The following is a 26,946-nucleotide window of genomic DNA, read 5'->3' as shown; positions in this document are numbered from 1 at the left end:
GCATTGACTTTCATGAGACTGTTCAATCCCATATTAAAGAAGTCACTTAACTAATGTAGCTCAGTACATTTGCTTGTGAAGGGTGCAATGTGGTATTTTTCTACTAGTAAAGTAATATTTCACATACGATGTTAAGAGGACTCTGCATAAAGGTGAAAAATCCTTGCCTAGATTATGTTTGATCATTTCATACTTTTGAGGTTAAAAAAATATGAATTCAATTCACAATTAAACACACGCATCTATAACCTTTTTTTCTCCAAAATTTCCTTATACAACTAACTAGTAAAGTCCAATTGCTGGCCAAAGAATGGGTGATTTTTTTTTACATTATTGAAGATTAAATGGAGTTTAATATTTTCTTCTTATTAAAATAGCATTGTGAATGCTTTTCAAAATGAAGTGCTCCTGAAAGGTACCAAATCACAATAAAAATCAACCTTGTTTTTGAAATATATTTTCACTGAAGCCAAACGAAATCACCCTGAAATTCAGTATTATGTAGCAGTTAAATGTCTAACCAGACAGCTTCTACACAAACTAGAGAAGTTGTGGTTTTTACCCTGAGATAGGGCTGATTATGCTAGTGCTATGGCAACCAGTTGCACCATTTGGAAGTGCTTGTGTGCTTAACCGCATGAGCTACACCTCTTCCTTTCCTATAAAGACTCAGAATAAGAAAAACAGAAGTTCGCAAGGAGGAGAAACCACAAGGGCAGTAAAGACACTGCTGTGAGCTATTAGCTGTGCAAACAGCAGTCTGTGAGAACAACACACTGAAAACCTCTTTTCTTTCAAAGTGTAGCTTTCCCCATTATGCCAGGTTTCTTTAATGATTTTGAAAGTAACCCAAGTGTTGCTGTTCAGCATTTGTGTGGAGGGGAAACGAGAAGAAATTAGTGGTGCATTTATCAGCCTTTGCTGGATTTTCCTCAGCTTTGGGGGGTTGGAGGGCTGCAAATGGGGCAGGCTTGGTGGACATTTGATCCTATGGGTGATACGGATACTGGTTTGTTAGGAGATCTCTCAATAACTTAGCACTTATTTTCTGTTTATTTTTTATTGTCTTGTGTTTAGTTTACATGCACACACATAGTATAATTTTAATCTGCCTCCTGGTTGTTAGAAAGGTTTGTAGGCGCTGTTGTGAATAATCTTAAGCAGAACTAGATGAAATCGGTGCCCCCTACCCTCTTCACTTGTTTACCCCCTCACCCTGTTCCTTACAAGTTACAGGTTTTGTGAGCAGAGGTTTTTTATTGCTTTTGTTTTAATTTAAAGCATAGACATGAGAAGAGCAACACGTTTTCAAGCATGTTTTACTGCTTTTTCTTCCTTGATGATTTGGGTAAAAACACCAAGGACGCACAAGTTCATGTGATTCCTTTATTTTGTCACAGGCAGGCCTGTTCACTTGTCCTTCTCCTTTTATGCTACATTAAAAGAATTTCCTTCTTTTACAATCATCATTTGGTAGTTTGTGCTCTTTAACAATAAGTTTTAATGTGTGACAGTTTGAACAATGTTCATACATGGTGTTTTACTTATTGTTGAGTTCCTCATAGCTATTTGGCACAAGGAGTAAATTTAGCCCTAGGTCTTTTTCCCTGTAGCACAGTGTAGTTGAACAAGCATGGGCTTTTTGGAATCAGATATGCATTGAAATCTACACTTAGTTTCCTATGAGTTTTTTAGCCTTGCCCATATTTATTTATGTTCTTGACCCTTCATCTATAAAAAACAAATAATGCTATCTGCTCTGTAGGAGTCCTATAATAATTAGATAAAATAATACGTAACGTTATTTAGCACAGTGCCATCCATCTGGTAGCTGCTTATTAAACAGTAACTATTATTAATAGGACTGAAGACATTGATCAGACAATTTCTTCACTTGTGCAAAGGTACTTTGGTGTTTCTTTGTATTTCTTTGACTATGACCTTAGCCATTCTAGAGGACATGAAAAGCCACAAAACCATACCAACAGACTAGTGCAGTTAATGGTTTTTGTTCTCTGAAGTGCAATGTATAAGTAAAGTATATGTCCTTGGATTTAGAGTAACGAGAATAAGGCATTTTTATAAAAATAAAAAAGACAATATGGAAATTAAAGTATTAAAAGAGCATCTGGGTTAAAAAGAAGAGTATATAGATATAATTAAGGAGATATCTTTACCAATTGTTCTTAACTCTTGTTCCCCATTGTAATCACTGAAGTTTAAGAAAAAAACAACATGGTTCACTTCACACCATAAATTTACTCAATCAGAATTTCCAGAGGTGGAGCCCAGGAATCTGTACTTTCAATTTTATGCATAGCTAGGATTGATGCAATAGAAGATTGATATTTTGTATTAATCAGGATTACAATATTGACATACCAACACACACATACACACACACACACATAACTGATACAAATGAGAATTTCATGAGCTACTTTCCAAAGAACACTGCCATTCCATTGTGCATGTTCTATGAGTACGTGGCTTCTGGCCAATACTTTTGGGAGATCCTGGGTTAAAGGAAACTACATAAACTTATCTATGCCTTTAATATGCTAATGCAATTTATGAATCTTTCCAAAGGGCATGTAGAATTACTTTTTAAAGTATTTTAACTATGGGACTTTTTACGGCACATGAATCTAAATCAGAGACCTGTTTCCCTATTAGCACACAGGAAGTGATAATCTAGATTCCCCATGAATTATTAATAAATATTATAAGATAGGAAAAAGGGAACATAACCACTTTTTCATACCTGGTTATCTTGTCTTTATTAAATTTTTGCCATCATTTTCATAGTTGGTCAACATTTCTAAAATTGATAACATGGAGTTTTAAGACAAATATAAAAGATCTGTAAGTGCATGATTAATTTTCTAGGTTAAAGTATGTGCATACTCACATTGACTCACAAGTGAAAAATAGTATTTACAATATTATGCATGATAATTCTTTAGGAGAGAGATGAACACAATTGCTATATTTAAAAATAATAAATAATTTGATTTTGTTTAACCCCAAGGCTGTAAACATTCATCCTTTTATCCCTAACTCTCTTACATAGTGATATTTTTCTTTGTTATTTGTATTTTTATATAAAAAGTGTTTGAACATTTAGACAATTACTTCAACTCCTATAGTAAAGGACAGTTCTTTTCCAACCCCCATTTCCCACCTTTGATAATATTGTGCCATTTGTAAATAGTTATCTTTTTGTTTTATGATTTTTTTTATTTGCTTTTTAAGATTTTAGCCAATATCCATTTGACCTTGATGTTAAAATGTTGCTCTTTTTAAGCTCTTATTCTTTGTTCATGGATGCAAGTCACCTCATTTCTGAAAATATGAATTAGAGTTGGTTTTATGATTTTTGTTTGCATTGTCTGTTTCTGCCAAGGTCCACCTGTGTTTATCTTGTGTTAATCTCCTTGTGGGAGGCTTTGGTCTAGTGTGCCTTGGATGTCCATTTGTATTTATGAGTGAGGCCTAAAAAAATTATTTTGAAAATTTCTGGGCCTTGATGAAACTTATAAATTCATTAGCCTTAACTTTATTTAATGAAATCAGAAAGGCAAAAACTCTCTCAGCCTTAGTTTCCTTATCTATTGGATGAACACATGTCAATACATACCATTAGAATCCTGAATCATTTCTGTGAGTAGAAATCTCTGAATTATTCTCCGATAATACACAGCAACTATTTTACACAAAGGATTCCAAACATAACAATAATATAACTACTCTTTTAACGTTGAGTCTGCCTAAAGCAAGTAAGTGTTAATTAGACACTACTTCAAATCTTACACTTCTTCTGTATAACTGTGAGCAATTTGCTTAAGTCCTTTAATTCACAGTTTAATTCCCTACAAAATGTGTAAAATAATTGCTGAATGACTTACCTAGATGATTAAATTAAAAATACGCACACATGCACAGAGAAAAAGATGTGCATAGTGTTTGATATATAAAAATATTTCAGTGAGCTATGTCTATCAAAATTTTATTTTCTGACAAGATAATGGATGAAGGAAAGGCTACTTCCTCTGATTCTCTGAAATCTTGATAATAGCTTGTCTGTCATATGCACAAGATTTTTGTCCTATGGATACTTATTAATCTGATACAATTTGTTGGATTCATTATCTGTGGATCATATGCCAGGTTTACAGAATAAATAAAAGTAGAATTTTTAATTTTTATTTATATGATTTATTATTATCATGGCATACAAAGAAAGGACAGCTGTGCATATCAGTTCTAGCTGACCCTAATTTTTTTAATTTAGCTTTTCCACTTTGCATGGCCTTTATGCTTATGGAGGTCAGGTATGTGTTCTACACCTTCAGAGCATGCCTCCACTCTTTTTAGACCAATATTTAGAATAAGCATGTATTTCATCTATTCCGTTTCACCCTTCTGTCCTTGTACTTCTCTTCGATTTGCCAACTAGACAGGCTTAAATCCCCTTGGAAGTGGTTTTCCGTTTATTTTATTTATTTATTTTTGAAAGGGAAGTGGAAGGGGTGGTATTTAAAGCCCAGGTACATCTTTTGAAATGCCATTCCACTCAAATTGATCCCTGGTTCTTGCTGAAATCTCTGATCCGGGACTTAAGGGTGTGACTTCAAGGCAACTTTGATTTGCAATCATTTAAACATTTTGAGTTGTAAAGGAAACATATTGGGAAAGGTAAATTCAGTAACAATACATGTGTTAGAATAACGCCGCTTTGAAGATCAAGTGTTCTGTTATCTACATTTTTATGTGTTTAATGTATCTAGTCAATTCCGTTGGTGATTCACAACAGGATTATAATGGGGAAAAGAGCTCTGGGTTGAATGATTTACAGATTTTTGGTGCTCTAGTGCCACCTACTGCAATATTACTAACTATTGCTCTCCCTACATAATGAAGATACAGGGCACTTGTGTGGGGGAAAAAATAAGTGTAGAACATTGTGTCCCCAGAAGGTTAAAGCCAAAATGTTTCTGTAATTAATAGAAACACTGAGAATATTACTGTGCTCCATTTTATTATATTTATTTGATGTATTTAATAGAATTTAAAGGAAAACTCCATGCAGTTCATTCTTTAGAAAATCTGAGGCTCTCTCTTTAACTGTCATACATCTTGACATGTGCTCACTTAATCCCTACTATTTTATGTAGTTTCTTTACCTATTCGACATCTCTTCACAGTATTGCTCGTATATACAGTTTGCATACATCATAATCCTAATTTAGTAATATAAGCTAGTATTTGATATGTAATTATCATGCATTGGTTATTAAGTATTTTATGCAAAGATTCTGTTTTTACCAGACCTACTTACTTGAGTAACAGAAGATTGTTACTTTAAGTAACTTAGGAGCTAGGGTATAAAGAGCATAGGGCTGGATACATACATCAAACAACTGAGATAACTACATTGGCTCATTTGCTTTGATTGCTCAACCAGATTAATCTGTGACCATGTACTGAAGCTAAATGGATAGTTCGTGAAATAATTAAATGTCTCACACAACCGATCTTTTTAGGTCTTTTGGTTATAACAATAAGGATTCATCCCAGGTGCTTCTACCTATGGTTTTAACAATATTCTGATGATGTCTGCATACATGAATTTAAACAGAAAGTCATTGCTCATGTAACTTAGGAAAAATTTCAAAATGTGATAGAGGCATTGAAGAATTAGTGACATTTTGCAGATAGTTTCTTCTAAGTATCTAAACAATGTCATTTATCCTCTACCTTCATATGCAGAGACCATCTCTACAGAAGAATTTGTTAGTGCACTGATTGCCTTTGACTGTCCCTTATATATTCAGTATTTTTAACCAGGTGATTCATGTAGGTCACTCTGTGTGCTCCTATTTTGAGATTCATAAATTTTTGTGATTTTTAAAAAAAAATAATTTAAAAAAACTTTACATTTAGGTATTCAAATGGATACAGACTATGAAAATTAATATCTTATTTCAAGTTGTACTGCTGATGTGGCTGCAAAGTGCTTTGGTTTGAATTTTGGAGTGATCTTTTCAATATTTTTAAAAAAATTATAGTGATTCTATGAGGTTTTTTTGAGTAGTTAAAATTTTTCATGTCATGTATCATGTTGAATAAAAAAATCTTATTAATACTGAAAATATGCTTGTAGGGAATTTGTGGCCATGAGAACAAGTAATTTTGGTTTTATATTGAGTCTAAACAGGTAATGCTGAAGTCTTGGTATTTTCTTTAAAAAAAGATGAAAATGAGTGTGTGTGTGTGTGTGTGTGTGTGTGTATAGGTGTGTAGGTGCAAGCTTGAAACCTCATGTAAATAAATTTTTTTAAAAAAAACATAAGCTACAGTATTTTAATATAGCCACTTGGTGGAGGAATTTAAAATTGCTTTCAGAGGTAAATGACTACACATGTAAATGTATGTTCAATTTGAGAACACTTTATGGAAAGTATGCATGAACAAAGAAAGGAAAATATGTCAGAACTTAAGGAATTATTTTGTTTTCCGGGTATGTTAAATTTTTTTCTATTTGCATAAAAGATGAAAGGATTTTGGGAAATATTGAGTATTTAAACACAATTATGCCAGAAATATATATAATTCTATTCCCAAGCTTCAGAACCTTTCACAGCTTCTCAAGAGGCCTATGGATTGTAAATTTTTTAATACTTGTGTTTTTCACTATAGTTTTGTTGTCTTCCTGGTCATGAGAGTATCTTATAGTAAATAAGCTTAATAAATCTTTCATTTTTTCCTAATTTTTTCCTGTACCTTGTTTACAGCATTCATTCAGCAAATTATGATTGAATCTGAATATCCATTTTCAGGGTCAAGTTTATTTTAGTATTTTTAATATTACCAGTAATGTACTCTGAAGGAAAATCCCAATTAAAATGCTTTTTAAAATTAACTTATGAGCTATTAATAAACACATTCTCGTAGAACCTAAGATAGTGTTAAAAGATTTTCCTTGCTATGAAGTCCAAATGAAGAAGAAAGCCTGTGAGGACAGAATTATGAGGGAAGAGGGAGGCCTGAGATTGAGAGTATGGCCTGCAGAGTCGGACAGGCTCAGACTGAAGCCTGGGCTAGCATGCACTAGCCTTGCAAAGACACTTGAGTTTTCTGAGTTTCATGGGGTTTTTGCAATGCTTAAGATAAAAAAGAAAAGCAAAAGGCTTAGTACAGGGCATAGCGCCCATTAAGCACTCAGTAACTATTAATGACTAATGATAATAACATAATACCATTTCTAGGTCTGTCTTTAAAAAAGATAAATCTTTATTTCAGTAATTTACACCTTCCTCCTTTTCTGAACTGTGATTAAAATACTGTACATTACATAGTTTCTTTTAAAATGCATTGCATATGAACCGCTTGGAATTAAATTCATTTTTCTGAGGTATTTAACACATATAAGGCCTAGTGAACAGTCCACTAGTTGCAAACATTTCTAGCATACTTACTCTAATATTAAAATTTTTTTCTTTAAAAAACAGTTAACTACATATATTGCCCCAGCATTCATTTCCTCACTTTCATAGTAAACATTACAGCTTATATTTTCTTTTATAAAATACTCTATATCTTGATGCTACATATTTAAATGGCAGCAAGCTAACAGGTCAGATCCCAAAAGTCTAGTGGTCTGTGAAATAAGTGTTGGAGCTGGGGCATGTCCATGGATTCCTCTTTTCTCTGTTACCAGATTTACTACCTGATTTCTTCTTTATATTCATTGATCTGATGGCTTGTATCACTCTCAGGAAAAAATTAAACCTCCTTATCAGAACCACTAAAGCTTGCTCCTCACCTTTTCTCCTAAAGCTGTTATAGTCAGATCTGTTTGATTTCTACTCTGAATTTACTCATGTTCAAAACCATTCAACAATTAACTTATAGACCACTTACTATCTGGAAAATTCTTTAGCTACAGCTGCTGATCTTCCTCTTACAATGCTTGCTAATCTCCCACAGAAGGAATTTTAGTCATTAGTCTGAATCAGGTTCATCCATGAATTAAATGTCTTTGTAGGATACTGGGTGTTGTGTCTCATGGAGTATAAACTTTTCCAGGGCAAGAACCACACCTTTGTCATGTTCAATCTTCACATCTATTAACATGCCCTCAAAACAATGAATTCTTCTTGAACACAACTGAACCAAATTAACTCATTTCAGGGTTCAAGGAGTTACATGTTGATATTAAGAAGGAGTGTATAAAAATAATTTTAGAAATTTAAAAGCACATCTCTTTCTCAGATAAAGAAATATATTGTTTGAAATGTATTTATACACTCAAAGCCATTTGAGTGTTTCAAATTTGGTGATATACTGTATCCTTTACCATACCATGAGGGAATATTTTTCTATTCATTTACTACACGAGAATTATTATTTAATGCTATACTAATACTTTATTTTTTTATTACTACTTTTGCAAACCAATAGAATTCTAAGAACCTAAGAGGAAAAATATATGAATAAGAGTAGAGAATAGGTGGTTAACAGAAAAATAAAAATAACAATAATTTATATGGAACAGAATAATAAAAAAATTACTAAACATGAAGAGGGAAAAATTACCCATAATCTATATAAAATAATAAAGTCATGTGCCACATAACAATGTTTTGGTCTACAGTAGACCACATATACAGCAGTGGCCCCACGATATTTTATCAACTAGTGATGCTATAGCGATATTAAATTGTGAAAGTACATTACATGGTGTTTCACAAAGATGAAATCACCTAATGATGCATCTCTCAGAGCATGCACCCATTGCTAAGCAATACAATGAGTGATCAGAATGAATGATCAAGAAAAAGTAGAGAAACATAATAAGAAAATGCATATTTTAATAATTACACACTACCCATCAGTTATACACATATACCACCATCACATGTACATAAAAATACATTTCATTCCAAGGCCTAAGCCACTGAGTGTTGATGAAGAATACTGTGGTCATACTCCTCTGGTGGCACCTCTGAGGGGGAGAGATGTTTTCAGATCAGTTTGTCCTCAGAAAATGACATCTCATGGCAGGAAGACATCTTAAATACTAGTCCATCCCTCATTCCATTTGATGCTTGGCTCCCTTTGACAATCTCAGTTAGATATCATTTGGAAAAGAACTTAATGTTCTTCTTGATTGTCATTCAGTAAGATAGGATGAACACATGTGCCTTTACTCTAGACTGAATGCAGCTTCTATTGTGCCAACAAAGCTGCTCTTTACAGCAATCTCACAATCTCCATGTTGAATCCAGTTGTGCCAAGTAGATTCCCATGTTATTTGACTTAATTGTTAGCTTTGCTGGCCTTCTTCATAATTGCCACTTAACTTCAGGATTCTGTTTTGGAGCCTCCTTATTTTAAGCAGCTTTGGGGATCTCCTTTGCCCCCATAGCTGTAATATCCAGCTATATGCTGAACTATAGTACCTGTCCAGGTGTATCTTGAGCTACCAACCTCTGCATTCAAATGCTACTGAAAATTTTTACATGGAATCTCAAGCTTATCAGATTCTCTTCTTTCACTTTCTTTTTGTAGTATAATGAAATTTTCCATGACCTATCTACTGTAATTCACTTTTATGTAAAACCATCAGTATGAGTGCATCAGTCTCCCACATTCTTGTCCCAAAGATTTCCAGTCTTGATGGCTACTTCGTAAGTGTTTCATGGACCCTTTCTTCTCCTGCTTTCTTTGGGAATGCCATTTTCCTCATATTGTGTCTCTCATTTGGTTTCCTGTAGTCCCATGATTTTTTTTTTCTGTCTTCAATCTTGTCATCTGTTAATCCATTTTCCAATTCTCAAAAAGTTTGATCTAAATTCAAATGCTTCTTCATTACATCCACCATCAAGACATCACTCCAGTGGCTATCCAAAGACTGTGAAATTCTTATTCCTCTAACACTATGCCAACCATACATACACCTGTAGATCATGACTTAAATGCATCCAGAAACCCCTAATGCCACTTCCAGCAGCTGGCCACCAACCTGAAAATCTAAATAAGATGTTTCACCTATGTACTTCTATGGCACATTCTAAAACATGTGGAGAGGAAAAATTGTTTCAAAGAACTAAAAATACTGAAAATTGAAACTTTATAAATGTTCTAATATAAAGATGATGTGTAAATTTAAATTTGCCATAGACTTGCATGCATATGTAAATTGAAGTTTTCTAAGCGGTTTTTGTTTCCATTTTGTTGGGCAAATCTCAATTTCTCTCAGTTGTGGTAAGAATGAATCAATGTTTCTATTTTCTTCATTTTATGTTCCTATTTCAAAGGTTACATATTTAATATAGACATATTTTTATTATTCAAAATAATAATTTTAAGAACAAGTTTTATAATTCTGGATGATTCTTGACATTCACTTTTTCCATCCTGTTTATGAGATAGGTTTGATAAGTACCTCAACATATTATTAAGTTGTATATGCGTTATCATATATAAGCACTAACTTCTCTTAAAGTTGACAGTAAATCACATGACAGGATTCTCATTACTTTTAAATATTTTAACATTACAAACAAATAAATTTAAGTTAGAATACAAATATTTGTTGTCTAAATGCGGGTTAAAAAATTATCTGAGATATTGAAGAGAAGTCTAAACATAATTATGTTTATTTAAGAATTAATATTTTTTAACATTTATAATTTATTAATATTTAAATTTTCACATATATTCTTAATAAACTATTAATTATTTGCATAATAATTCTTTAAGAGTAATTTGCCTTTTTCAAAGCATAAAAAAGCCTTGACTATTGAGATATTTTGTAATAATCATTTCAAATACTCAAATTACAACTGCATGAATGGTCTTAAAATCTGTCCAAATCTTGAGATAAATAAATTAAAAAAATAAAAATTCTACCAATAAATTTATATATATTACACACAAAATAATAGAGAAATTCAATTGCAGGCAGTTAAAGATAAATCATGTAACTTAAATGTTATCATTATTGAAAATGTACTATTTATTTACTGATTAAAAATACAATTGACAGTATGCACTGAGAAGTTATGTAAATCACTGATGCAATTCTGACTTAATAATTATAACACACAATTCTAAAGTTGACACATTTGACATATTCTGAAAATTGGATTGTTATAGGAATTACTTTTGTCATTAAATAAAAATTCTTTCCCAATAATAAAAACAAAGTCTACTCCAACACTAATGAAACACTCCCAAATCTGTGTAAGAAGTATATTCTTTAATTTTTTTATTTTTATTTTTTTTATTCTTTTAATTTTCAAAAGGTCTAATGGAATTTAGGTCATTCCTGTATGACAGGTTGTGATTGATTTAGGTCATCTTCTCAAATGAAAATTAGCACCTCTTTCATAGACAATTAGGTTATGCTCAATCTTATAGACAACTGTTTTTGTAGAGAGACGGATATGTGGTAGAACAAGGTATCAGTGTTTAAAATGGTAGATGACTTGGTACCATTGTGAAGGAGCTTCCATTTCCTCTGTCCTGACTCTGCAGTCATAAATCTTCAAATGATAAAAACTGGTGAGTTAAAATTGTAACATATTATGCAAAAGAGAATGTTCTCTCCCTAATATTGTCAACAAGAATGTTATCACTGGGAACCAATAATCCACCAAAGAGATGGTTTGGAGACAAAGTGGAATTGGCACCTGAAGCATATTTCCTAATCTTAACTTTCTATTTGTGAAACTAGAGCTTAAGTGTGTGCAAGGATATGGAGACTTCTATATGGGAGAGCAGTTCTCTGAACACCAAGCTTTGTATACCAGGATTGAATTTGCTTTGTTGGAAGTAAAGTCTTTAGAAATGCCATTCTTCTGGGCTGGGGTTGTGGCTCAGTGGTAGAGTGCTCACCTACCAAGTGTGAAGCCCTGGGCTCAATCCTCAGCACCACATAAAAATAAGTAAATAAAATAAAGGTATTGTGTCCAACTATAACTAAAAAAATAAATATTAAAAAAAAGAAATGCCACCCTTCAAAATAGCATAGCATTGTTTGTTATATTGGGTGTTTGGACTGATTCTCCTTCTAAAGTTTCCTTGTAATTCAAATCTAACAAAAGAGTGGGAGTGGATGCTAAAGAGAGCTTGTTGCAACATTTCTCTCAGAGCAAAAGGGATCATTGGAATCCTGCCAACACCAAAAGTTGATCTAACCTAAAAATAACACATGAATAGTTGCCATGTCTGTAATGTGAGCAAACATTGGTGAATAGAATATTAAGCTCAGTCCTTCCTCCCTCCCTTGCTCTCCTCTCCTCTTCACTTCTCTTTTCTTTTCCCTTACCTTCCCTCCCTTTTATTCAATGAATACTAGATAGGAAAATACTATGGTTAGGCTTTCAATATGACCCCAAAGACTGGAAATAGCTACTGGCTCATTGTTTCATTGGTTATGTTGGCAAATAATTATGAGTGAAAGTTTGTTACTAAATGGATTGAATTGTGAGTTACCTGGTTATATAATTCTAGATAGTGAATATTATCATTGGAAAATAACTCATGTAACAAGTGCACTAGGACTTTGGATTTCTGTAATCACAGAATAATTCTGTGATATTTCCCATGCATTTGCAGTTCGGTATGATTCAGATTGGTTTTATCCATATTTAGTGAAAATTTACTTTCAGCATTAATGGATGAAACTAGGGTTTCTTCCTGTCATTCCTATTTATATTTTCTTAATTTTCTAATCAGAAATATCTCAATTTTAGTTCTTTTTCTCATCTCCCCACTTCTTTTATAGTTTTCCCAATCTTTCCATCTTCCCATATTTATGCCGTTTTCTTTCACCTAACCTTTGAACTGAATTAATTTCAGTAATTGTGTAATATTTTAGTTTTGATTGATTGAATATTTGAAAATGTATAATTTGCTATTCAAAGAAATTAATACATGTTAAACAGAAAAATTAGAAAACATTAATTTATAGAATTCCAGAAATCACATGTAAGTTTAAAAATAAAAAATTTGGCATATTTCCCTATTCTTTCATAAATAAATAGATTTGTTCATTCAAAAACCACAGGCAAATTTAAAGGCCTTGCATATGCACTGCTAATTTACCCTGAAGAAAATTGTTCCCAAGTGCACATACATATCAATTGTGCAGGTACTTATTTCACTACTACTTGGTCACTTTTCTCCTCTTTTTAAAGTAAATTTGAACTGTGGAAAATATTACTTCTGTACCTTAAATTGTGTTTCTTTTGTTATCATCATAAAGTTGAAGACATGTTGACATTTTCATAAGTATAGGTCATTTGTATACCTATTTGTGAATTTTGTTTTGTTTTTCTTTACCCACACTTTTTTTTTGCTTTGGTTACATTTTATTTATTTTTAAAAAAGAATCTGTGTGTATCTAGAATTTTTGTATTTTCTTTTTTCCTCTTGGAATCTTGTCTCTCCTGATAACCTTTTTCTGACTTTGTCTTTCTCCTTCATTTTCTTCATCTAAAAGTTTTTTAAAAATTTCCTTTAAGCATCTTTAGCCATTGTTCTCCATCCTTCTGAATCCAAATGCTTTGAAAAACCCAGAAATTTAATTGGAAGGTAGCAAAGGAAAGATGTTTTAAGACCATTTTCCCCACTTCTATCTCTTGCTACTATTTTGTAGCTTGGTTTATTATCTAAGTCTGCATATTGTATTTCCGCATGCACTTGTATTTGCGCCCACAACATGTCTATGACACACATGTGTAGTGGGCGTGTCATACACATTATAATGGACTAGAGAGTTGATATACTCAGGTGAATTTGTGTTTCAGGATGATTCACGTATTTATTTATTCTTTTTTTTCCATCTCCCATTAATATAGAAGGACTGAACATCACAGAAATTTCCAGTGTTCTGCCTCCAACTAGCCCCTTACTGACTTCCACCACTATCCCCTCACTCGCAAGCATCTCTGAAAGAGAAAATGACTCATCAGAGACCACATCTTCTCCTAGTCCAGGTGATCCTTCAGCCAAGTCTCCCTGGATCCTTTGGATGATGCTAATGTTTTTGCTATGACAGGTTGACATAAAAATGTTCATAACTGAAATATATTAGGAAAACCTTATCTGTTTAAAAATATTCTAAAGTGATCAAACAGCTTTTCTTTGTGTGTGCAGTTTCTAAGGATGTATTTTATTCAAGTGCATAAAGTGTGGGAAATATTAAGTGTCTATAAAATGTTGATTGATAATGTCATGCATATGTGCCATTAGGAAGAGGTAAAGGGAAGGAGGAAAGTCCCTAAGTAAAATCAGGAGGGGAAAGTTTTTCCAGTGTCCTCCATCTCCACATTCAGCATCATTCTCTCCACTCCCTCAGGTTTTCTGCAGCCCAGGACACATTGGAACTCCTTATCAGAGCTAAAGTAGAATCTTCCCACTCCTTTGTTCCATTCCATGTTCATATCATCAGAAAATTATTGAACATAGACAATTTATTTTTAAAAATTTACTCTGAGGATTGTTACCTCAGTTTTGTTATGTGGGTTTCTCCCAAAGATATTTGCATTATTTAAAATTTATTTTAATTAACCCAAGTTGTAAGACCTGACAGTGTAATTTAAGGCAAAATATCATAGCAAAATATCAGATTGATGTGAGAAGTACTTTTGCTCCTTAGAACATTCACATATCAATGATTCCAGCTCACTTGATGGTAAATATTAAGTCTGCTAGTGTATTCAGTACATAAGTCTACCAACAGGACAGTTGCCCATGTATTTCTGAAACAATGTGCTAGATGTCATTTTCTTAAGCATACTGGTTTGTAGACATAATCTGATAAGAGACGAAGCTATGTGACTGCTTAGTAATAATGCCATTTATCTTAATTTGTGAAACAATATAACACAGTCACAGAAACATTATTTAGAGTATGTTGCAATGTTTTGAGTACAAATACTGATGAAATATATTAATAAGTCATTAAATAAACGGATAATGTCTTCTTCAGAAATTACTGGCTGATATTTAATCTTTTCCTCCTGCCACCAATAGCAGAGAGGTGGCTAGAACCTATTGAAACATCTGAACTCATTGCCTGATGTTTCTACAAAAGCAATGTAAGGATGGAGTTGCTGATGCTAGGTGGAATATTTCATTCTAAGTTGTTACTTTGAGCCATGGCACAGAGTGTCTGCCATATTAAAGGTTCCATGTTTCACTTCACATACACACTAAAAGTCATACATTTGAGACATTTCTGACTCTTTATTCCCACTTACTATCTTTTTTACCTGAACAAAGTACAGTCATAGATTTTCAGAGAGAGCATATGAGAAAAAAGGTTTAAAATTGAAATAATTGGAAACAAGGATACATAATCTTAAAATACTAATTTATTTTGGCAGTATTAATTTGATGGCAAATTTTGCTTGGAAAAGTGTCTTCTGCTTTCTAATAAAAGGACACATTTTATTATATAGAAAACAAACTTGCCATTGGGTGATATTTCAGTTATCTACAACAAATTCTATATACACTATTTGATTTATGATTATGATTGATTTTATATTTTAGAATGCAGACTATTTTTTCTTGCTCACTGATAAACTCAAGGAAAAATGCTTTAGTTCACTCTTCTAATGATATAATATGCACCATTCAAAATAGTTGCAACTATGGTTACCTGAGTGTGTATGTGCACATGTGTATATAAGCAAACACTTGTTTAACTGGTTCTACACTTCTCCTAGCAATAAATATTATCAATCTGTCAAAACTGTCAATATGGTAGTTAAAAATACTTGATGTTGATTTACATTTGTTATAATGATGAGCATTTCCCCCATACTTTTTGGATATTGTACATATTACTCAGATGCCTACTACATGGCTTGTCCATTTTTTCTATTTCTTCTTTGTGATTCTTAAGAGACATTATTTTATTGGAGGAGCCCACTCTTATTCTGCCCACAAGGAAATGTTCCAGCATTCAGTTTGTAGTTGAAGGAGAATTTGAAATGATCATAGAAAGTTGAAAGTCACATAAGCAATCTGGAAACGTGAATCCTCTAAGGCTTCTTCTAGCTAAAGGAGCCCCCAGGAATCTGGGGACTAGGAACACAGGTGCCATCTTCCTGCTTCAAAATTGGCAGGCCCATTTTAATAGATTGGGTCACTTCACAGTTTGGTAACTGTAATGGCAACTTGCTCCTTTTTAGTCTCTTAGTGTTTGGATTTTCTCCTGCAGTGGAGAAGACTGATGGAATGATCTCATTTTCTTGCCTAGGTGATCCAGTCTCACAGACGACTGCCCCACCCACGCACACCGACTCGCAGGCGCCCTCTTCTGGAGGAACTGACCCTCAGACACTCAGCAGCACGGCTGTGCTTACCACACTCATGACTACTCTGAGCAGGCCTGATCCTTCAGGTTTGCGGGTCTTTTAGACTTGTACAAATATGAGGAGAACACGACAACTTCCTGTATTAAAGAAGGGTGTGAAAAAATCCAGCCACTTGTTCAACGTATAGCACTTGCTTGTTGATTTAGTTGGAATTTCGTAATTACCCTTAGGATATGAAACCACATAACAAAGGACATTCTAACAGATATGAAATAATAAATAATGCAGATTGAGGCTACAGCAAAACGGGTTGGGAAGAGCCAGTTATTCATGATATACTGTGTTTCTTTCTATTTTAGGCAGTTATTGTACAGTGAAACCTTGTTGCTAGTAATGAAGAATAATGAGTCTTTAAAACCTCAAATTCACAAACAATCATGAAGAACAGGTGATTGCTTGTTATTGATGAAAGGCACTAAAGAATGAAATTATTATTTAAAAATTGAAAAAAAAAGAAATACCTGCTTGTATTTTTCGACCAATTGTCCAGATTCTTTCATATTAAGCATCTTTGTATTCATAACAACACAAAGTATTCTTGCCCTATATTTCCAAAAGTAGTGTCTAAATCCTATCATGGTACCATTTTTTTCCCCACAGATAAAACAATCGTGTCCCTTCTCAGGTCATAAGTCCACACATTCACATATGTAAATTGAGTGGCCTGAGTACTTGGATGTTAAAGAAATAACATCCAAGTACACCTGGTGGTAGAGTAGTGCTTCCTGGTACAATTCAAACATGGAAGTTAAGCACATAAACAACGTAATTATTTATTTTGAAGGATTAATGTTGTCTTCTTGGCATGAAAATATTACAAGAAACCTACACATGTTAAAAAACTAGAAGAACTGTTCCTGCCTCCAGCCACATTCCACTTATGCCAGCTGCCAAGGGAACCACAATAGACTATTTGGTGCTTTTAGTAAATTCATAGACTCAGAAGTTGTAGGGGGGAAGAAATTGTAAAGTAACCAAAGAAAACTGACCCCTGGAGACTGGTTGTCACACAAACTCGTCTACTCTGCCTTCATCAAAGAATCCTTCTTCTCACGGTGGCTAATTCCACTAATTAAAGATCTATTTTGAGGAATCAACCCGGTTAACTTGTAAATGCCATTCCTAAACTGTGGCTGAGATTACCTACCTAAGGAGGGAAATGTGGCTTCCAAACGAGGAGGTAAAGCAGGCAATCTGGAGAAGTTGAAAACAAGGGGACCTGAGGACCGCATGGGGACAGGGGTTGCATGGGAGGAAAGAAGAGGCAAGTGAGAGAAGAGCAGGAAGGAAGGTGGAAGAAGGCTAGAGACAAACCTGGCTGCTTTCAAACTTTGCAGACTGCCAGTTCTAAGTCTAAATGAATTTTAAAAGTATAAATAAACTTTCCTACTCCTCTGCAGCCCTTTTTGGGATCCAGAACTGATGAATTGATGTTTATTCATTCTCTTTGGTGGCTTTAGTTAAATGTGGGTGTTTTGTAGGTTTTGAAGACTCAACTAAGAACTTAAACTCAATTAGGAGGGAGATGTATTTCCAATTCCAAAAGAAGGAATGTGTTAAATTAGGGGCTGCAATCCATTAGCAATTAGAAGATGTCTGCATATGCACATTAAAGCCATTTGCAGAACGTGCATATGTGTATATTCAGCTGAAATGCAGAGTCTCACTGCAAAGGGGCAAAATTTCATATCATTGAACTGATGACCCCAGGTATCCTCACTGAAATAACCAAACAAGCTCTGGAATAGGGGATAGCTCATGTTTCTTTTTTGCTTTTCCCATGATGACTACCATAGCACTAGTCACATTGCAGTTCAGGATGTGATGTCTGGGGGAAGATTATAATGAACATTAAGCGCTTTGAAGCCTGACAAGGAAAAATCTTAACTGAGCACAATGTGAATCTTCTATAAAACTAGATTCTATACTTATTATCTCATCAATTATTAGAAAATAAGGGAATTATTTCAGTATAATGTACCAATACTGTGTATTGGGTCCAAACCAATTTGATATTTTTCTGGTAAGGGAATTTACCCAGTGAAAGTAGAAGTATAACTTTCAGCCAGAAAGAACTCTGAGCTCAGCTACTGAATAGGCAGGAGCCCATTGTTTCTATTTTAAGAAAATTAAAACTGAGCACCTGCACACAGAGATCCTTCCCTAGAGAGGTGCACTCATGCAAGGTTCTCAGCAGGTGCCAGGCCCCACTTCCTCCTGTGTCAACCTTAACACAGTCTTTTATATGCAGAGTTTCATTTTAGTCTTCATGTTATCTGCATCACCAAGATAGCATCCCTCTCTGCTGCTCTAATATATTTTCAATATTGCCTAAAGCAACTCTCAGCTAAAAAGCTTGGTCTCCCTGTGCTGTCCAAGCTACTTCCTGGGACTCCAAATATTTTTTAATTTGTAGTCTGATTACAAAGCTGCATAGGTTTCCAGTTGTCTGCCCCTAAGATTCATGTTTCCCACAAGCCCACATGCTTTTAGCACAGTTTTGCAGAATGCATATATTGTGATACAGCAGTTATGCCTGATGCTCCTGCTCTGCCTTAGCTTCAGTAATCATATTTATGTGGGTTGTCTAACTACTGCCCTTGCGTGATAGGATCAAGTGACAGTGCTGATGGCCCTTCTGATTGCAGGTGTCCCCGATGGGAGGAGACTAATCAGCACCATTCCTGCAGACACAGCCTTCACTCCAGCAGTCACCCGCACACCTGCATACAACAGCTCTGCTGTCTTACCTGCACACACCACCAACATCAGCACCACAGAGAACTCCTCAGGTTTGCCTATGATGTTGCAGGTGCTTTAGGCTATGGATAATGAAATAGAAACTAGAAACTGGAATGCATCTCTTGTATCACTCCAAATATTATTTGCAGGCTTCCTGATTTATAGAATTTTACGTCTTGATACTAAATTAAGCACAAGAAACTTACCAGTAAGCTTTCTCTGGACATGTTTTTATTACTAATATTATAAAGGTTTGTGGTGAAAAAGAATAGATAATGAATGGGCTTTCATGTCATCTAGCCCTGGGATCAAATTCAGCTTCTTCATTTTTCTAGCTGATTTTAGGACCAGTTACTAGTATTTTCTGAATATTGATTCTCCCTTTTGTAAAAATGGATATAATAATACTCATTTCATGAGATTGATATGAAAAACCGAATGTGCAAAAAAGTCTGATATGCAATGGATATTACAAAAGGGTAACCAATCCCCTTAATATGGAAAATAAGGAGAGTTGTAATTGAAAGGAGAAAGAATCGTTTGAAGAGGATTATACATCAGATAAGAATGAAAATAGAAGATGCATAATTTGCTATCAACTTATATGATGTTTAGTTCAAATTACTTGAAATATTAATTATCTAAAAGGGTTTGTCATAGGAAATCTTTGGTTCATTTGATTATTTCAAAAATAAGCAAATATCTGTTCAACAAGGATTCCTAGAGCAAACATTTGATCAGCACATTATCTTTGCTAAAGAGTTTCCCCCCTCACCCTTTAATAGGACAAACTCATTAATTTTTATTCTTCTGTTCATGTCCTTATAGGTTCTGACAATACAACCCCAGAAGCCCATTCGACCATTCCATGGAGCACTGCCCCTCCAACCACAACAAAAGGTGACAACCGTACTCTCATTCTTGCAGTTGTACTCTCACCACTACTGTGGATTTACTCACAGCCTGGTCTTCCATCTCTTTTTCCTGTGGCTGCTTTCTTTGTGATTTTCAACTTAGCATTCCACTCCTGAGAGCCATGGGATAGCAGTTTAGTTCTGTATCCATTTGGCAGTGCAAAAACTGATGAGATCAGCATATAATCTTACTGTAATAGCCATCATACTGCAGTAATGCTCCCCACAAATTGTATGCTTTATGAAAACATGTGAGAAATAACCATATCTATTAGAAATTCTTTCTCTAAGAGTGGGTTTAGGTATTAGTGTGGAAATGAATAATACTGTCAGTGGAGCTCTCCTTCCTAAGTGTTGGATAGGTAGCAGAGGATGGGTGGCAGTTTTGGTCAAGCAACGTGCAGGCATGGAGGTCAATGGATGGGGCTCCTGGGGAATGCCCATAGCAATGGCCGCATCTGGATCAGCAAAAGCAGAGTCTGCAAGTCCACCATTCTCCCCCAAAATCTTCCAACTCTGAGAGAAGACGAGCAGAGATCTCTTACCGTCCACATATCGCATTTCTTTCCGACTCTTCAGTCAAATCATATGCTCACACAATATACTACTCAATTTGTTGAAAGAGCAATTTATTTTTCTCTTTGCAAAACTTCTTTTAAAGGAGTTTACAAAAGTTAAACTAAACAACAACACATTCTTTACCTATAATATGATTTTTAAAAGCAAAGTATAAACTTCTCTCAATAAGTATTATATCCATGAAAGTCGAGGTTTAGATTAGCAAAGGGGAAGAGGACCTTTAAAATATCTTTGGCAGTGTGACTATTTGTCATCATAATGCATTTAGATGTGTACCAAAGAGCCTTGATATTTTTTAAAATACTTTTAGGTGTAGATGGACACAATACTTTTATTTTATTTACTTATTTTCATGTGGTGCAGAGGATAGAACCCAGTGCCTCACACATGCTAAGCAAGTGCTCCACTGCTGAGTCAGCCCTTAATATTGTTTTTGTTGCAATTGTGTTTAGTGAATATTTTATACAACTAGCTCATTACTTTGTAACATTTGGGGTTTGATATCAGAACATGGTACTAGGCAAACTCTCCATTGTATTAACCTAACTAGATAGACTTGATAGTTCATGAAGTTAAAAAAAAAAATGTGAACCAGCTTTCCCCAAAATAACTAGAGAAGCTCTATTCTTAAAAAAAATAATAATTTACCTTCTTTTCTTTTTTATTACAGTTGCTACTACAACTAAACCAACATGTGGTAAGTTTGTTTACTTAGAGGTAACCTACATCAGTGTGAAATATCACTTTAATTATTTTCTTCTTAATTCCAAGATTTCAAGAAGAACCCCCGGCTCTAATTTCACATGGATTGACTAGCCCCAGATCTTGAGGGCCAGGATTCCTCAGGGGCAAGATGGTTAGATTTCACATTCAGCCCTGGTTTTGAGATCCAGGATTGTAAAGTTGGTAGACAACTTTGATGAAGCCACTTAACTAACAGTTAGTTATTTGTAAAATGGAATGATAGCAAGTTAACTTTGGAATGGGGCAAAGATAATAATATGTGAGTAATACTTTCAAAACATATCAAGAAGGAAAGAAGAAAAAAAAAGTCCATTTCTGATTCCCTCATCTCTCTGACTTGCCAGGCCAGGGGATAACTCAGTACACACATTTGGAAACAGTTTATCCACTCTCTCATTTTCTTCTTTTTGTCCCAGCAGAAGCAAAGTCTTACTTCACAGTCAGGTTTATCCTTATATTTACTTCTAAATATCACCACTGAAGCCACTGCCTTCAGTTGCTTTCTCTAATCTGATCTTTATACTAAGTGTATACATTTGCTTCATGCATTTGTTTAGGTAATGCAACCTTTTATGTTCAGGTTTCTGTGCAACTCTCCCCTGGTATCATCCTCTACTTACACTCTTCACTTAAGTAACACAAAACTACTTTTGCAAACACATGCTCCTGCCTTTGTGTTTGCTCCTGCTCTTCCTCTATACATTCACTTCTTCTCCATCCCTATTCTCTGGCCCCTGTATTTGTTATTCTATCTCCTACTCGTGTTTTAAAACACAAACAGAGTCATCTTTTCTGGAAATTCTCCACTCTCCCTCCAATATGAATAGATGTCTCTCTCTTTGCTTACAGATTATTCTTGCATAATCTTATTACAGACTTTTGCTTGTCTCCTGCAATTGAATCTGTGTTTATCTCCACATTGGACTCTACATTTCTAAAAGTTGATTATGTCTGACTTGCTTTTGTATTTCTGGAGTTTGGCACAGTCTCTTAAACATAACAAAGTCTTAAGAATTTTTGTGAAATAAAAACAAGTGAATAGATTGATATTTGTTAAAAAGATAGTTTTACAGTCAGTGGAAATTGTTGACATTAAATTAAAGTGTTTAGAATGTGTTTGTTATTATAAAAAATTAAGTCAAGGATTGAATGAGGGTATATAGTCTATGAATAATTAACATTCCACATATTGGGAGAAACAATGACAAGACTATAATTTATAACCACATTTTAGAAAACAAGGGAAATTATAAATTAGAAGAAATTTGTCAGATTTGTGCCTCAATTCAACAAGTAACTATTGAGCTCTTACTAATAACAGATATTATGTATTGACCTGAATTTATGTCAGTGTTCAAAATAAACTAGTTGTGGTTTTCATGGAATTTATAGCCCCATTAGGAAGATAGAGATTAACACAATAACCATCCAAATATAAATTTATAAGTTGGAGTCCTTGATAAGTAAAGTAAAGGGAACTATTAAAGAGTGGTATGGAGGCCCCTGATGTATTTCTTCTGTTTTAATTTTTTATGTTTGTGGGGATATTTTGTTTGTAATTTGACGTTTTAAAAATATATATTAAGGAATTTGTATTTAATGTAGTTTTATTTATTATTTATAAAAGGTAATTCTTACTTTTATTTTCTTTCAGAGGAAAAATACAAGGACATCTCTGTGAATTATAAATATGACAAATCTAATAAATTATTTGTGGCAGAGCTGAATGTTAAAGATAATGTGTCATGTAACCTTCAAGAATGTGAACCAATATTGCAAAATCTACAGGGATGTTACAATGGTGAATTGAATATATCACATTCTTCATGTATTGCTCCACCTAAAGTGTTACAATTAGATGTACCACCAGGTAAATACCAATTTATTTCTATTTGTATATTTATTAACATAGCACAGTTTGCATATGTGTTCTAGTGGTCCCAGGAACTAGTCTGATGAGAGAACAGGGCTGAGGGAATTCAAGTAGACAATGAATGAATTGTATGTTCACCTAACCCAGGAAAAATGATGAAGTCATATAAGCCTTCTCTTCATATCCTGGATCACTGCTTCTACTTCTTTTACAAAGAGATCACGTAACTTAAATATGATTTATTCCACTACCTGATTTTATATGTTTTCTCTTCTTTTATTTAATTCAAGTTATTATATATTTATATATTATATATGCACATATCTTTTATACACACACATATTTAAGTTAAGGATTTGATGTGTATGGAAAGAACCCAAATAATTTCACAGTAGAGTTTCATTACATTAGGACATCAAGCTAATTTTGTGAACTACATCAGTGCTGGGAAAGAGAAATGACCTAAAGTGACAAGCAGACTCCAGTGAAGTATTTCTTAGCAAAATGCATATGAAAGAGTGATTGAAAGACTGAACAGTTACCTAAAAATTCTTATGTCATTTAGTAAAGTGAAGATTATTGAGCAACTTATTAACATTTGAATATGTTATAATCTGATGCTTTAAAAAAATCCACTGAATTCTTTCATTTTCCAAAAACTACTGAAATAAAAAAATCATTGAATTCAGAAAAATGACAATATTTAAAAATGCCTTCCCCAAGATGGAAAACTCGAATATTTTGTGCAATAATAGTCCTAGTAAACGTCAAAGAGTTCACAGAAAAAACGAACATACCAATAAGAAAGCAAATGAAATCTTTTAAAATGTGCAAAACTGAAATTTTATCTAGACATTTTTCAGCCTTTATTTTTAAACGTAGCATAAATTCTAAATGAAACCCTACTGAAGTGCATGGTGTTCAAAAAATAATAAATACTATTTTCCATAAAGAATGATAAAAGTTTGAAGTGATACATATAACTACCCTTACATTATCATTACACAACACATACATGTATCAAAACATCACATTGTACATCACAAATTAGTACCAATTATGTGTTAATTAAAAATAAAGGCAAACCAATAATAATAATAATAATAATAATAATAATAATCAGGAAGCACCAAACCCTGAAGGTTAGCAGGCTTTTTCAAAAGCTATACATATGCTTATCAAATCTTTTTTTTTTTTTACATTTGAATCAAATGGGGTATAATTACTCCTTTTTCTGAGTGTACAGGCTGCTGAATCACATTGGTTATACAATCACGTATATACATACAGCAATAATAATGCCTATTTTATTCTGCTGCCCTTCCCATCCCCCCCTCTCCTCCCCTCCCCTCCCATCACTTCTCTCTACCCAATCTAATGTGACACACTTCTTTTTTTTTTTCCCTCACATCACCATACATGTAATCTGTATAATGATGAGGGTCTCCTTCAATCTTCCATACAATTCGCCTTCTCCCTCCCATTCCCTCCCACCTCTCTTCCCTATATAGAGGTAATTTTCTTCTCATGCTCTTCATCCCTACCCCATTTTGAGTCACCTCCCTTATATCAGAGAAGACATTTGGCATTTGTTTTTTTTGGGATTGGTTAACTTCACTTAGCATAATCTGCTCTAATGCCATCCATTTCCCTGCAAATGCCATGATCTTATTATTTTTTAGTGCTGAGTAATATTCCATTGTGTATAAATGCCACATTTTTTTATCCATTCATCCATTGAAGGACATCTAGGTTGTCTCCACAGTCTAGCTATTGTGAATTGTGCTGCTATAAACATTGATGTGGCTGTGTCTCTGTAGTATGCCATTTTTAGGTCTTTTGAATATAGACTGAGAAGAGGAATAGCTGGGTCAAATGGTATTTCCATTCCTAGTTTTCCAAGGAATCTCCATACTGCTTTCCAATTGGCTGCACCAATTTGTAGTCCCACCAGCAATGTATGAGTGTGCCTTTTTCCCGCCTCCTCGCCAGCACTTGTTGTTGTTTGACTTCATAACGGAGTGAGATGGTATCTTAGAGTAGTTTTAATTTGCATTTTGCTGATTGCTAGAGATGGTGAGCATTTTTTCATGTATTTGTTGATTGATTGTATATCCTCTTCTGAGAACTGTCTGTTCAGGTCCTTGGCCCATTTGTTGATGGGGTTATTTTTTTTGTTGTTGTTATTTAACTTAAAGAGATTAGGGCTCTATCTGATGTGTGAGTGGTAAAAATTTGTTCCCAGGATGTAGGCTCCCTATTTACTTCACATATTATTTCTCTTGCTGAGAAAAAACTTTTTAATTTGAATTCGTCCCATTTGTTGATTCTTGGTTTTAATTCTTGTGCTATAGGCATCATATTAAGAAACTTGGGGCCTAACCCCATGTGATGGAGATTAGGGCCTACTTTTTCTTCTATTAGACACAGAGTCTCTGGTTTGATTCCTAAATACTTGACCCATTTTGAGTTAAGTTTTGTGCATGGTGAGAGATAGGGATTCAATTTCATTTTGTTGCATATGGATTTCCAGTTCTCCCAGCACCATTTGTTGAAGATGCTATCCTTCTCCAGTGCATGCTTTTAGCATCTTTGTCTAATATAAGGTAGTTGTAATTTTGTGGGTTGGTCTCTGTGTCCTCTATTCTGTACCATTGGTCTACCAGCCTGTTTTGGTGCCATTACCGTGCTGTTTTTGTTTCTATTGCTCTATAGTACAGTTTGAAATCTGGTATCGCTATACCGCCTGATTCACACTTCCTGCTTAGAATTGCTTTAGCTATTCTGAGTCACTTATTTTTCCAGATGAATTTCATAATGGCTTTTTCTATTTCTATGAGGAATGCCATTGGGATTTTGATTGGAATCATATGGAATCTGTAGAGTGCTTTTGGTAATATGGCCATTTTAATAATATTAATTCTGCCTATCCATGAGCAAGGTATATCTTTCCATCTTCTAAGATCTTCTTCTATTTCTCTCTTTAGGGTTCTGTAGTTTTCATTGTCTAGATCTTTCACCTCTTTTGTTAGGTTGATTCCCAAGTTTTTTTTTTTTTTTTTTTTTTGAGGATATTGTGAATGGAGTAGTTTTCCTCATTTCCATTTCAGAGGATTTGTCACTGATATACAGGAATGCCTTTGATTTATGAATGTTGATTTTATATCCTGCTACTTTGCTGAATTCATTTACTAGTTCTAGAAGTTTCTTGGTAGAACCTTTTGGGTCTGCTAGGTATAGGATCATGTCATCAGCAAATAGTGCTAATTTAAGTTCTTCTTTTCCTATAGTTATACATTTAATTTCTTTCATCTGTCTAATTGCTCTGGCTAGTGCTTCCAGAACTATGTTGAATAGAAGTGGTGAGAGAGGGCATCCCTGTCTTGTTCCTGATTTTAGAGGGAATGCCTTCAATTTTTCTCCATTTAGAATGATGCTGGCCTGAGGCTTAGCGTAGATAGCTTTTTCAATGTTGAGGTAACTTCCTGTTATCTCTAGTTTTTCTAGTGTTTTGAACATAAAGGGATGCTGTACTTTGTAGAATGCTTTTTCTGTGTCTATCGAGATGATCATATGGTTCTTATCTTTAAGTCTATTGATGTGATGAATTACAATTACTGATTTCCATATATTGAACCAGCCTTGCATCCTGGGGATGAATCCCACTTGATCATGGTGAACGATCTTTTTG

The 26,946-nt window shown here is 34.1% G+C and overlaps 1 protein-coding gene across 4 annotated transcripts in view; it reads left to right on the top strand.

Moving 5' to 3' along the window:
- Ptprc (protein tyrosine phosphatase receptor type C) overlaps positions 1-26,946 on the top strand; it is a 116,199-nt gene that overhangs the window by 40,062 nt on the left and 49,191 nt on the right. The window contains exons 3-8 of one of the 4 annotated variants that reach the window (XM_046464763.1): positions 13,875-14,012; positions 16,286-16,429; positions 19,052-19,195; positions 19,974-20,045; positions 21,309-21,335; positions 23,037-23,252. In XM_046464763.1, coding sequence (XP_046320719.1) covers positions 13,875-14,012; positions 16,286-16,429; positions 19,052-19,195; positions 19,974-20,045; positions 21,309-21,335; positions 23,037-23,252 — 741 coding nt within the window. The remainder of the gene's footprint in view (positions 1-13,874; positions 14,013-16,285; positions 16,430-19,051; positions 19,196-19,973; positions 20,046-21,308; positions 21,336-23,036; positions 23,253-26,946) is intronic. The other 3 variants (XM_046464770.1, XM_046464780.1, XM_046464787.1) reach the window with 3 other exon arrangements.

The sequence above is a fragment of the Marmota monax genome, unplaced genomic scaffold, assembly GCF_021218885.2.
Source record: "Marmota monax isolate L192 unplaced genomic scaffold, Marmota_monax_Labrador192_F-V1.1 WCK01_AAM20220418_F8-fsc00099, whole genome shotgun sequence".
Lineage (NCBI taxonomy): Eukaryota > Metazoa > Chordata > Mammalia > Rodentia > Sciuridae > Marmota > Marmota monax.
The sequence above is the reverse complement of the archived record's forward strand: the minus strand, read 5'-3'. Positions and strand labels throughout refer to the sequence as shown.